The sequence below is a fragment of the Phoca vitulina genome, unplaced genomic scaffold (assembly GCF_004348235.1).
Source record: "Phoca vitulina isolate PV1807 unplaced genomic scaffold, GSC_HSeal_1.0 scaffold11, whole genome shotgun sequence".
Lineage (NCBI taxonomy): Eukaryota > Metazoa > Chordata > Mammalia > Carnivora > Phocidae > Phoca > Phoca vitulina.
In genome coordinates, this window is record NW_022589714.1 from 4,459,110 (window position 1) to 4,473,511 (window position 14,402).

At 37.6% G+C, this 14,402-nt stretch overlaps 1 protein-coding gene across 2 annotated transcripts in view; it reads left to right on the forward strand.

Moving 5' to 3' along the window:
- The window catches only part of RARS2 (arginyl-tRNA synthetase 2, mitochondrial), a 58,319-nt gene that overhangs the window by 38,417 nt on the left and 5,500 nt on the right, over window positions 1-14,402 (forward strand). For both annotated transcript variants that reach the window (XM_032409314.1, XM_032409313.1), the window contains exons 9-12: window positions 6,829-6,987; window positions 8,199-8,305; window positions 9,471-9,566; window positions 13,061-13,121. In XM_032409314.1, the coding sequence (XP_032265205.1) occupies window positions 6,829-6,987; window positions 8,199-8,305; window positions 9,471-9,566; window positions 13,061-13,121 (423 nt within the window). The remainder of the gene's footprint in view (window positions 1-6,828; window positions 6,988-8,198; window positions 8,306-9,470; window positions 9,567-13,060; window positions 13,122-14,402) is intronic.

Sequence of the window (14,402 nt, forward strand, 5' to 3'; positions counted from 1 at the left end):
ACACAAAGAAATGGAAAAACGTTCCATGCTCATGGATTGGAACAACAAATATTGTTAAAATGTCTATGCTACCTGGAGCAACCTACACATTCGGTGTACACAATCCCTATCAAAATACCATCAACTTTTTTTTCACAGAACTGGAACAAACAATCCTAAAATTTGTGTGGAACCACAAAAGACCCCGAATAGCCAAAGGAATGTGGAAAAAGAAAACCAAAGCCAAAGGCATCACAATTCCAGACTTCAAGCTGTAATCATTAAGTTATATAATATAAAACCTGTTGTATAGCCCCAGGGAAGAACTAACTATTGTAGGATACACTAGTTACCATTCCCAGAATCTAACTTCATCATGTAGTGTACTGATGAAGAACCCAAGGGCCAGACCCAGGGTTCCAGCACCAGCAGGACACTCACTGCACTGCCCTGCCCTCCACTGGCATTATAGAGTGCCTTTCTGGCCCTTCATTTCCATTGGTTGTAGTTACTTGCATAACATTTTCCTTTTTTTCATCCTCAAATTGCTGTACCAGGAACACAATTGGTAGTTTACTTGTCGCAGTTTCAACCTTCCAGTGTATGTGTTGAATTTGGCTCCGGCCATCCAGTAGCAGTTTGTGGCCTGCCTCCCTCTGAATGGCACCACAGTCCGTATCCACCAGATTCAGTTTCTCAGTTTCTGTATATAGAAATCATAGGATAGTTTTAGTATTTCTTTTCTGTGATGAAAATATTTAACACCTACAGTCATTTCTCTGCAGCATTCCATTTTTTGCTTTGCTTAGTTACTGGTTTTCTATGTACCTATAGTCATTCTTTTCCCATGATGTCTGGCTGTATTGTGTGTGGGCTTGGGACTTCTGTTGGTCAACATGTAAAACCTTGTATTTAGTTGTTCTGTTTTGTTGTCATGAAACGGAGAAAGTGGTTTTATAGTAGTCTATCCTCCCTGAATTAGCTAATAAGTTAAGTAACTTAATATATTTGCTGTTTAGAATTCACAGTATTGGTTCAAGGAAAACATATATAATAAGCTTTGGAACATGTATCAAAAAGCTTTTCCACTTTCAAAAAGTAATTTCTTATGGTAAAAAGTTAACAAATGTTAAATCTAAATCCTGAGTATATGGATGTCATCATTTACTTTTTTACCTGTTTTAATGATAATTTTTAGAAGTAATTTCTCAGGGTTTTTCCTAGGTTTAAACTACTTAAATGGACTTCGGGGCACCTGGGTGGCTCAGTCAGTTAAGCATCCGACTCTTGATTTCAGCTCAGGTCATGATCTCAGGGTTGTGAGATCTAGTCCCACACCAGGCTCTGTGCTGGGCATGGAGCCTGCTTAAGATTCTCCCTTTCCCTCCCTCTCTCTCTCTCTCAAAAAAAGGGAAAAAAAAAACACTTGAATGGACCTTAATAACATCTAACACTGTTTTAAGAATGTATAATCCAGCCCCCCCTTTTTTTTTGCTACAGAAGGTTTTCGAACTTGACTCATTGCATGTTGCTTATTAATATGAATTTTGATAACCATAGAAATGCCTCTAAAATATGAGCAGCCTCTCATAGAGATAAATATTATGTCAATAAAGTATGCATTAGCACTGTACCCTAACACTGACATTTATAAAGGTAACATGATATATTAACACAATAGTATAAATTTTCTCTTAAGTTCATAATGACCCCAAAAGCATTTATTATTTTTACCCTTCTCCTTTCTAAAATGATTTGAGGTAATTATAGTGATGGGCATTTAATAAAAAGACATAGAAAGTCAGAGGATAATATATTACTAGGTAGCAGTATATTAGAAGTTTGACCCTGAGTTTCCCTATATCTGTAGCAAAAAAAAAAAAAAGCGAGTAGAAAATAGGGCAAGATCAAAACACCAAATTCATGAATGACAATATTTACTTGCTCTTGTTTTTTTTAAATGTGGAATAATATCTATTCCTCAAGAGACCATGTTTTTCCTAGCTTCAGATTCTCAAAAAAATTTCTCAAACTTAAAATAATTCAAGACTAAATCAATTCTAGACCTATATGGGATTATTTATGCGGTTAGAAATTTTTATTTTATAAAGACTTGAATTCAAGACTTGATTAGGTCATGTTACTTTTCTTCAGAGAAAGTGACTGTTACGGTTGGTGTGTATTTTACTCATTATAATACTCATATGCAAGAAATAGCTCTTAAATTATAAGCCTAATTAAATCTGAACCCAGCCATACTTTTGAGAGTGGTTTTAAGAGTCAACTTAAGTCATTGTTAAGGATTTCTCATCTCCCAAATCACACAGAGTTGCCCAGGCTCTAATGTGCATCTCAGGATGGGCATGGAGGCCTTTCCTTGACTTCAGTCCACATTGGTCTTGACTGATGTGCCCAGTATCCAGGCTACATAATGACCTGGAGGCATATAACTCTGCTTGTATGACCCGAGATCTTTCTGTGGCCCAGTTCCATAGGCCTAGAAATCAGTCTCCCTATGTGGGGATACCGCAAACCATTTCCCTCAGAGGGCCCACTACCACCCCAGCGACTACCCAGCTTTTGTTTTTCCTGGGAATGTTTCCCCATCCCCTCCTCAATCTAAGCAATTCTCCTTTCCTCTCTCTTGGCAGTTTTTCTGCTTTACATTGCTCTTGACCATCTTCCCCAAAGTCACTAGCCTTTGTACCTAAACCCTATACTTCTGAGGGTTACTACAATGTCCATTGTCCTCTGAGCGTTCTTAGAACAAGGATGGGAATACTGCGCGAGGCCAGAGTACATGTTAATAGCTCAGGAATTATCAAACCCATTGAAATGTGCAAAAAGCTTTTTTTCAGCACGAGAAATATATAACACTGTACTATTATCTAATAAATATATACAAGAAGTTAATCATTATCACCCTTGAATAAAGGGATAAGATATCATGGATATTATTATAAACATAGAATAAAAATAGATTCCAAATATTGAAAGAAGATGAATAGACAGTAAAATGCTAATTATATGTGGTAATGATATACTGATGAGGAGAAACTTGATAATCATTTCTATTTTTTTTATCTAGGAAGTTTTGATTTTATTGTTAACCAATATATGGATCTTTTAAATTATAACTATATTAATTTGTTTGAATTTCTTTAATATTTAGTTTAACATTAGAAATTCATCTCAACCAGCAGTTCTATAAGAAATTTCTGATCAAGAAACAACATTAAACTAACAATGAGCTTGTTTGTTTGAATTATAATCATGCATTCATTATGTTTTTTCTAAAACATGAGATCAAAATTTAATGCATTTTAAGATAGAAGACAAATATACAGTTAACCATGTCTTTAGTATCTAAGTAATGCTAACCATTCTTAGCAGTTATTCTCTGTTTTAAGACAAAAATAACCAGGTTTGGGGTTAGAGCCCTGTACCAAAGAATTAAACTGTGTCTATGTTGCTAATGGTATTCTAGAATCAAATTTAAGAGATTAAGAGAGAGTAAGAGGGCATTATACACTATTTTTATTTTTGCACTTATTTCTTTACATATGTACAGATGATCTCTAGAGCTGACTGTAATTATCTTAATCAGTTAAATTAGAAATAAAATGTCATGAGCTTTTTGGGAATACCAGCATTTAGAAATAGTGAATGCCTTTAAAGTCTTAAACATTTAGTTTATTCCATAATGGAAATAAGCTCACTTTTGCATTCTGGTAACTAAAAGAAAAAATGCATCCATCAAGAACATTTTGCTTAAGCCACATTCTTACTATTAAATCCAAACTTAAAATTTCCTTTTTATTCCTTTTGTGTCTAGATCTAGCCTCAAAAGGAAGCTTTCTTCAAAATGCATACTTTCTAAGCATAAAACATTTGTGGTAACTAAATTTAAAAGTGTATAATTTCAGAAGCACATAGTATTTATTTTGTGAAGGAAAATGCATTTCTTTTCTAAAATGGTGATGAATGTTAATAATTATAGTTTTCTCTTGTGCATTTACAGGCAGATTGTTAAGTGCTAATTAAGGCTCTTCTATTGTTCTGCTTGATAGTGTCAGTTGATTTTCAGTAATGTTTGGTTTATAACTACAAATTGCTGAAATGCCAAGATTCTTCAAGTATTAGTAAGGGTTTGGTTTTGTTTATTTTGTTTTAATTATTTCTATTTTAAGTTTTAAGAAAGGGAAAAGATTCTGGTGAAGTTTTTTCTAAAAATACTCTTATCAGTAGTTCACATGCATATTAGATTTTTAAATGTTGGCTATCTGAGTTTAGAGTCCTAAATTAAAAAAAAAAAAGCCTTTTCTGAAAATAAGGATATTTTGTGTATGTTTACTTATAAATGGTGTGTGGACGTGAGTGTGTGATGGGTGGGTGGGTGGGTGTGTGAGAGAGATTTTGAACCACAGATCATTTAGAGACCTATGTATGCCTTTATTCCTATAGGCTGGACTGTTGAGCAGTTGTCAGTGGATAGATAGGTCATTCAAAAGTCAAGAGGTCTGCAGTTTACTATCTTACAGTGACTCTCTCTGTTTTCCTACACCTTACCAAAATCATCATCTTCTGTTTCTAACTTATTCTGGACTTATTTCATAGGAGCACATGGAAATTAATTTTCTTTGATATGTGTCTGGTCTCTGAAGACCACCGCCAAGTTTGGTAACTCATTAAGAGGACTCACAGGACTCCATGTATAGTTGTACTCACAGCTGTGGTTTATTACAGCAAAAGGATGCAAAGCAACATCAGTAAAGGGAAAGGCACACGTGGTGAAGTCTGTTGGAAACCAGGTCCAAGCATCCAAGAGTGTGTTCCTAGTGGAGTCACAAAGGGTACACGCAGGTCCTCCTGCAACAAACTGGGACAGTATGCATGAAATGTTGTCTGCTGGGAGAGCTCATCAGATGCTCCATGCCCAAAGTTTCTATTGGAGTTTGATCATGTAGGCACCCTCTGCTTAGCGCGTTCCAAAATGCCAAACTCCCAGAAGGAAAGCAAGTATTTAGCATAAACCATATTGTTTTCATAGTTTAAGCACAGTGACCTACTCCTATCAGGTTGGTGGGAACATTTCCCAAATCCAAGTTCCCAGATGCCAGCCAAGAGCTAACCTTGCGAACAGGAGATTTTAAGGATAGCAGTCTCAGGTCTGCTATATTAACTCTTTTCTGCACAATGTGCTTTAAAGAGGAAAAATAAAATTAGGTAGCTTTAACTTTTGGGGGGAATATTTATTCATTTAATTCTTCCATTCCAGTAATTAACACAAGCCATCTATGAAAGGTAAGGTTTTGACCTTGACATAGATGTTTAATGCCCTGTTCCTTTTGTTGGTAGTATCTAGTGGGGATAAGCCACATTACAATTGTCCCAGTGTACTCTCCAGCAGTAAAATCACTTTATCTGCCATTGATATTTTGATGATATTACTTTAACAGTTTAGATGCCTCATATTTCTTTGGTAATTTATTTGCCAATTTTTATTACTTTTATGCTACCTTCATAGCTTTCTGGAAAAAATATGAGGGGAGTAAATTTATCATTCATGTTTCATCCTGTAAGTGAAATAAAATCTTTTTTTTTTTCTTTTTGTTTGAGAGGGAAAGGGAGGGAGAGAGATGATCTTAAGCAGGCTCCACACCCAGCGCAGAGCCTGACACAGGGCTCCATCTCACAACCCTGAGACCAATACCTGAGTCAAAATCAAGAGTTGGACCCCTAGCCGACCAAGCCACCCAGGCGCCCCTAGAAGTAAAATCTTTATTGTCTATATGCGTAACTTCAGAACTACTTGAGGTGCAAAGTATATTACAATATCATTTATTAACCTTGCATTTTGGAGACTGGAATACTATTAATGAAATTGTGAACACAGATAGAAATGGAAGAGCCCTTAATAAGCAGTCTAACTCCATTCCTGTTAGCCAAGACAGATGATGCAAAAACACTCCAGAAGTAAGTGGTCCACACAGTTCTCAGGAGCCTAAGTGGGAGTGTAAGTAAGCCAGCTATCCAAAGGTCTTCCTAGATCACCTATTTTACTAGTTTTCTGCAGATTTAGAGAACAGTTTTAAAAATCTTTCTTAGGGGCACCTCGGTGGCTCAGTCGTTAAACGTCTGCCTTCAGCTCAGGTCATGATCCCAGGGTCCTGGGACTGAGCCCCGCATCGGGCTCCCTGCTCCACGGGAAGCCTGCTTCTCCCTCTCCCACTCCCCCTGCTTGTGTTCCCTCTCTCGCTGTGTCTCTCTGTGTCAAATAAATAAATAAAATCTTTAAAATAAATAAATAAATAAAAATCTTTCTTAAATCAACTGCCGGATCAGTCTTTGGCCTTGTCTTAGCCAGATTAAACCATTCTACTTTCTTTGACCTTTTCTCAGAGAAGTTGCAGCAATAATAATTTGCCTTTTTATTAAAAAAAAAAAAAAAAGAAATGCTAGCTTAATCTAACCCAGGCATTCTTAACCTAAGAGTCTGTGAACTTGGAAGGGAAGAAAAAAATTACACATTTTATTTTCCCTAACCTCTATCAGAAATTTAGCATTTTCTTCCATTACTTCATCACACTTTAAAAAAATAATTGGATAACTATTTCAATGTATTATTTCCTTTATAAGCATATGTATTTCACTTTATGCATTTATTTTGAGAAGGGGTCTCTCGGGTTCAGTAAAGGCCCATGGCAAAAGAAAAAAAAAAAAGGTTACCCTCTGATAAGGGTGGTTGGCTAATCTTTAAATGAAAATTCTCATGATTGTGTTTTGTTTTCTTCCATTGAAGGTAACAGTGACTAATGTACTTCATTTAATGTACTGTTGTGCTCTTAGGTTTATGTACAAGTTAATAAAGAAGCAGCAGATGATAAAAATATAGCAAAATCAGCACATGAGTTCTTCCAGCGATTAGAACTGGGTGACACCCAAGCACTTGCACTGTGGCAGAAATTTCGGGACCTCAGCATAGAAGAATACATGCGGATTTACAAGGTGCCCACCTACTCTCCTGCTCTCCTGTGATGGGTGCAGCTCTTGACGGTACTACTGAGTAGTGAAGTTGCTTTTTTTTTTTTTTTTTTTTTTAAGTAATCTCTACACCCAACGTGGGGCTTAAGCTCAAAACCCCAAGATCAAGAGTCCCGTGCTCTTCCGCTTCTTTTTTTTAAAATAGGCTCCACACCCAACGTGGGGCTTGAACGCACAACCCTGAGATCAAGAGCCATATGCTCTGCTGACAGCCAGCCAGGCGCCCTGTGAACGTCCTTCTAAAGCTCGTGTTTTAAAACTAGATTTGTCATTCAGTTGAAAATTAGGACTCAAATACTATTCTTTGGGCTGGAAGTTAGAGCTTCAAAAAAATCCTGTGAACTTCACAGGCAAATATCAGGTGGCATTCTGGTCTTTGTTTCAGTCTGGCTTCTCTTTTCTCTCTTCTGTTCATTCCTTCACTTTTTCTTAATCGTTTTTTTCCCCCTTTCACTTCCTTAGGCTTGTATGTGATACATATAAATTTGTTCATTTAATAACCATTTTAGGGGGTGGGAAAAATACAACAGTGAATAAAGAAAATATAAGTCCTTCTGTCATGGACTTTACAGTCCAGCATGGAGATGGAGAGCGAATTAACCAAATTAAAGACAATGGGAATTCAAGAAGAACATATACAGTCTGTTAGGGGGTAATGATGCTGTGGAGAAAAATGAAGCAGGGGAGGGGAGACGGAGTATGTTGTCTGTGGGTGGGATGAAAAGAGTTTTGTCAAAGAAATCCACGCAGCTGGAGTAAGGAAGCAGGACGAAAAGCAGAAGGAGAGGAGCTTGAAGAGGTTGTAGGGTGGGGCATGATGTGGGACATTCTCCAGGGCTGTCCAGTTCGGCTTCTTGCTGTGATAGACCTGTTCTGTGATGTGCTGTCCAGCATGGTCGCCACTAGCCTTGGGTGGCTGTTGAGCACTTGAAGCGTGGGTAGTGTTACTAAGAGACTAAATTTTCAGTTTTATTTAATTTGAATAGCCACGTGGGCCGAGCAACTGCCGTATCGGACAACACAGTACTATTGTGAGGACTTGACTGGTGTGGGAGGAGTTATTAGAAGGTTTGATGCAGAAGAGTGACTTGATATAATTCTTATTTTCCCCATCTGTGTGACAGACTGTAGAGTATCCTATCTTGTCTTGTAACTTTGTTTTTGAACCCTTTTAGCGTCTAGGAGTACACTTTGATGAATACTCCGGAGAATCATTTTATCGTGAAAAATCTCAAGAAGTCTTAAAGTTGCTGGACAGTAAAGGACTCCTGCAGAAAACAGTGTACGGTTGGGTTACTATTCTTTAGTGAAGTTATTTCTTCCTTGAAAAAATTGGTATTGGTGTAGTTTCTCAGGACAACAGAATGTGGTGTGCAGCCTTCCTGGCATTTTTTGTAGTGCTTTTTGCTGTTCAGAGTACTTTTCTACATATAGTATTCTGCCATGAGAAAATCCTGGTAAGGCTGGAAGAAATATCTGCTCTTCACAGTGCAGAAACTGAAGCACAGAAAGTACAAAAGACCGGCCTGCTGTCACACAAGCTGATAACGATAGAACTGGAAAAAGGAAAGAACTCGCATCTTCTTATTCAGCCCTGCCTTTTTAAAAAACCGTATCCTGTTCAAAATGGATTTAAGGGGCCTTATGTAAATAAGTATAATACAAACTTTTGAAAGAATAAAATGAAGAAAACAGGAAGCAGGGGCAGAAAAACTAATACAGAATCAGGAATGATAATGGCATGTCGTATATTGGGATGCTGTTCCCTTACTTAAGCTAGATTTCTAATTTAGCTTTGAGCTTCCTGTCAGCCAAACAAAATAGTACCAGTCATAGGAGCCCAGGCATCTGTAATATAGAAGCAAACCAGTTGCTTAGAAGTGCCAGTTTTCATAGTACCAAAGAGTACTTTCTCTCATCATCTTTATGAGGAAGACATGGAGAATGTGGTTCATAACATCCTCAGTAATTTCCCTAAGGCAAATTCTTAGATTGCCATATACAGATTCTAATTTTTGATAAGACAGGGAAGACAGTAACAAAATTCCATGGTTTATTACTCAAGAGTATTTTTTGGCATGTTAAAAATTAGCCCAATATTGAATGCTATAATTTGATTAGAAGAATATGATGTTTCATGGTTAAACTGCGGTTGAAATCTCATTTTTCAACTGGGAATGTTAAAGACTTATCTAAGTACCTTATCTAGAGCTACAGAGTTTAGAAAGACAGGATAACCAAATATTAATTACATCATACCTACCCACTCTTAATAGATTCATGGTTAGATTCCTTCGTGTTTTCCTTCGTTGTTGGTTATACTGCTTACTGTTACTTATGTAATAAAAAGTAGCTTCTGGTTTGCCAAAGATAATGTTATAGATACTGTCCTTTTAAAGGTCTTAATTTATTCTGTTTCTTCAGAGTTACCTTTTTTGTACTTGTAGAAAAGGAACAGCTATAGTGGATCTTTCTGGGAATGGTGACCCCTCCTTAATTTGTACTGTAATGCGAGGCGATGGCACTTCTCTCTATGCAACCAGGTTTGTATCCAACATGAAGTTCAACATCAGAATGCATATGACTTCATGTTCTTTGTTGTAGGATCAGTGCTAAAACAATCATTTTATCCTCAAAGCTGTTACCCAGTCCCAGTTTCTAAATCTCCTGCTCTCATCACTTCAAAATGTATTTATTGGGTTTCTGTTTATTGCCAGTTATAGTTCCTGGAAAGTTTTGATATCATCAGAAAAGTGACTGAAAAAACTATTTACAGTTAGTTAAACATTATAGGATTTCCACAGCTGAATACATTGTTCTACAAACTGTAAAACTGAGGTACCACATAGTAACTATAAATACTTTCCAATTGTACATTGGCAGGAAATGTATACTAGAAGGTGGTCATAGTGGCTCAGTGGTGTCCTCTCTGTCAAGACCATCTTACATGCACATAAGTATCAGTCCTCATTCTGACTGATAAAATTGGCCAAGGGAGAAGTAGGCCGTGTTGCCTTTTTTTTTTTTTCATCTTTCTCCATGACTGACCCCTATGGAAAGGAACGGTCTCTGTTAATCAGTAAGAACTGGATTTATCAAGCACACTTATATCTGGGACAAAGCCAATAAGAAGAAGAAGATAGGACCATAAAAAAGGCACACAAGCCGGGGCGCCTGGGTGGCTCAGTCGGTTAAGCGTCTGCCTTCGGCTCAGATCATGATCCCAGGGTCCTGGGATCGAGTCCCGCATCGGGCTCCCTGCTCAGCGGGAAGCCTGCTTTTCCCTCTGTCTGCCACTCCCTCTGCTTGTGCGCTCTCTCTCTCTCTCATTCTCTCTCTCTCTGGCAAATAAATAAAATCTTTAAAAAAAAAAAAAAAAGCACACAAGCCAACCCGGCTATACTCAGGCTCTGTTGGCAAAAGGCTGTAGTGTCTTCCAGGCTGGAGTTTTATACTGGATCGTAAACCCACTTTTATAGCATAGTTAAAGAAATGATATTTACTGTTCTTGTTAACTACCGTCATTTGTTCCAAACAGCTTTATATAACCACCTGATTCTCTTCCTGTGCCTTAGAAAATTGATCCCTACTTTCTCTACTTTTTGGCATTTCCCTTTATCAATTCCATACAATTGGAGTTAGGAAGTGAGAAGAACCTATGTATATAAGAAGTACATTTCCTTTTCTAGATTAAAAAATAATAGTAGAAAAATATTTTGTGCCAACCAATTATTGCTGGACAGATTACCTAAAGAAACCCTTGAGCAGTGGCTATAAGAAATGTTTACACTCAGATCAGACACTCCACATCCTAATGATTACAGCTGTCCTGATTCGGTTATCTGTCTTGGGCTAACATTCATTAGGTCTAGATTTTTCTGTGTATTTACCTTAATACCTATACTTTGTCTTTTCTCTTTGGGAGAATAATTGTGTTTTTTGCCACTTGTTGAAATGTTTGATTTTTCACCTCTAACTTTAGTTTCTGCCCTTTCAGTGGGTTCCTTATAGAATACATCTATATATATGGATGTGAATGAAAGGAGTTGTTAGAACAGACAAAAGTGCAGGAGAACACTGACAAGAGCACAGGCGGAGGCTGGAGACCTAGAGTTTTGTTCTGAGACCACAACTACCACTTACCCTCTCTGGGCCATGGGTCCCTACTTTGAAATAAGAGGCCTGAAGTAAATGACCTGGCATTCCTTCCTGCTTTCAAATTCAGGTTCTACAAACTCAGCCTAGAGCTTTTTTTTTTTCTTTTTTTTTTTTTTAAAGATTTTATTTATTTATTTGACAGAGAGAGAGAGACACAGCGAGAGAGGGAACACAAGCAGGGGGAGTGGGAGAAGGAGAAGCAGGCTTCTGGCAGAGCAGGGAACCCAGCCTGGGGCTCAATCCCAGGACCCTGGGATCATGACCTGAGCCGAAGGCAGACGCTTAACAACTGAGCCACCCAGGTGCCCCTAGAGCTTTTTTTATATTCTCCTTTTTTATTTCATTGGACCAAAAGGCTTCTCCTTGTTTTGTCCTTGGCCCAAACCAAAAATCCAATAGGGGTGTATATTTGTGACTTCATCTGGGGGATAATCTATACTTGTGTTCACAACCTTTTTTTTTTTTTTTTCATTGTAGCCCTGCTGTCAGGAACCTTTTTAGCCTATTTTTCCTACTTCCCCACCTCATGAAATTTTAATATCACAGATATCCTGTACATCTGTATGTATTGTATGCATGTATGTGCTTTATACATAGAGTAAGATTTGGGGGCGCCTGGGTGGCACAGTCGGTTAAGCATCTGACTCTTGGTTTTGGCTCAGATCGTGATCTCAGGGTCATGAGATTGAGCCCTGCATTGGCTCCACACTCAGTGTGGAGTCTGCTTAAGACTCTCTCTCCCAATCCTTCTGCCCACCCGCCCCCCGCTTGCACGCTCTCTCTCTCAAAATAAATAAATCTTTAAAAAAAAAAAGTGAGATTTTTGTTGTTCCTTAAGAGCCAGCTTTTGCCTCTGTTGCAAATGCATGCTCTATGTTATATTAGGATCACAAGATGGGGACTAAAGACATTTTGATGATCCCCAACATTTCAAAAGCTCTAGGAACTTTTGAAATCTTCCCACGTCATATATTGTTAACCAAAAATAGCTTTAATTTTAAATTTCAGTATTTTCATAATTTCGACTTGAAATTTCATAGTTTATGGTTTGTTTTTCATTAATTCATACTGGATGCAAACTGAGTCTTTCGTACTTAATCAGAGAGAGAAGAGTTGAATTTTTGTCAAGGGACTTCATGGTCTTTTACAGTGCTTTAGAAGGTATTGCTTATGACTGATTGAAGACTTTGAAAGTCCTTGATAGTGCTAATAGAAGAGTAGCTAAAAGGGCGCCTGGGTGGCTTAGTCGCTGGGCGTCCGCCTTCGGCTCAGGTCATGATCTCATCAGGGTCCTGGGATTGAGCCCCGCATCGGGCTCCCTGCTCCGCGGGAAGCCTGCTTCTCCCTCTCCCACTCCCCTGCTTGTGTTCCCTCTATCGCTATCTCTCTCCATCAAATAAATAAATAAAATCTTAAAAAAAAAAAAAAAAAGGGTAGCTAAAAGATACCAGTGTAGCTGCCACATCACCTGTGTTTTGAATATGTTCTTTAAGAAAAAAAAGAAAGTATACTGCAGAAAAGTGACATTAGGTGATTCTTCCCAGTAGAGGCTTAATTAACAAATCATTAAGCATTTACCTACAGACACTTTGCCTAGAGCTATTTTAGTTAGTTATTACTACTTTTCCCAGAGTTTATATTTATTTTGTTTTTTTAATCTTCCACAGTACTTTTATTATTATTGCTTTTCCCAAAGCTATTTTTATTACTATTACTTCATATCAAAGTATGGTATTGGGATTATATAATCATGGGTAGTAGGGGGTATAATAGGACTTCTTAATTAGAAAAGCCTCATTACTCTTAAATAGGTAAAACAAATTTTTACCCAGATCTGCTTAGTAACTCTTAATCTATGGCCTTTTTTTTTTTTTTCCAGAGATCTTGCAGCTGCTATAGATCGAATGGACAAGTATAATTTTGATACAATGATTTATGTGGTAAGTAATCACAATAAAAAGTTATGATCTCTACCTGATGAAAACCGCAAAGATAGAAATTATATACCATGTTGAAAAACTATGGAAAAATAATTTTGTCAAAATATAAAAGGAATTCGGTTTTAAGTTTAAGGTGGAAACCACTATGTTAAAAGAAAAACAAAACTTAAAAGTGAAAACATTCACATTGCATCATAATTTTTTAAAAATTACCCAAATCGGGAAAATGGTTATGTAAAATGAGTATGTACAGGTTACCATAATGCACTTTTTAAAAAATAACTTTATTTTAAATATTTAAGACTCACAAGTTTTAAAATAGTACAGAGTTTCCATGGACCGTTCACCCAGCCTTCTCCAAAGATAATATCTTACATAACCATAGTACTTTGTCTATACCAGGAAACTGACATTGGTAAAGACCTTAGTTAAATTCCACCAATTTTGGGGCACCTGGGTGGCTCAGTCAGTTAAGCATCTGACTCTTGATTCCCGCTCAGGTCATGATCTCAAGGTCCTGAGATTGAGCCCCGCACCAGGCTCCGCCGCTTCTCTCCCACTCTCTCTCCCTCTGCCCCTCCTCCTGCTTGCACATACACACACTCTCTCTCTCTCCCCCTCACTAAAATAAATAAAATCTTCTAAAAAAAGAAATTCCACCAATTTTTACATTTACTTGTGTGTGGGCCTAGATATGTTGGGGGGGGGGGGCTTGTGAAATTGTATCACATGTAGATCACATAACCATCATAACATTCAGAATAGACAACTGTTCCATCATGAAACAAACTCCCTTTTGGCAACCACTTAATAATTACCCTTTACCCCCTACCCTAACCCCTGGCAACCATTGCTCTGTTCTCCATCACGACAGTGTTGTCACTTTGAAAATGTTATATAAATGGAATCACAGTAGGTAATCTTTTGAGATTGGCTTTTTTCACTCAGCATAATGAATGCCTTTTGAGATCCACCCAAGCTGTTGTGTGCATCAGTAGTTTGTCCCTTTTATTGCTAAGGGTTATTCTGGTCTCTTCCCTTTCCTTCCTCTCCATGTGCAACTTCCCTTTCCCCTCAGAAAAAAAGTTGCCATTAAATATCTTATTAGAGCTGAGCTTTGTCCTTGGAGATAAAGGTCATGATAGCTGAAGGAGAAAGAATTTAAATAGAATACTCAGGAGATTAAAGTTCATATTTCCTCTTGACTCAGTGGAGTGCTGCAGCTTTTACTTTCTTCTCACTCAGCTTAGACCTTCTACTGGCATCTTCTTTGTGTACTTA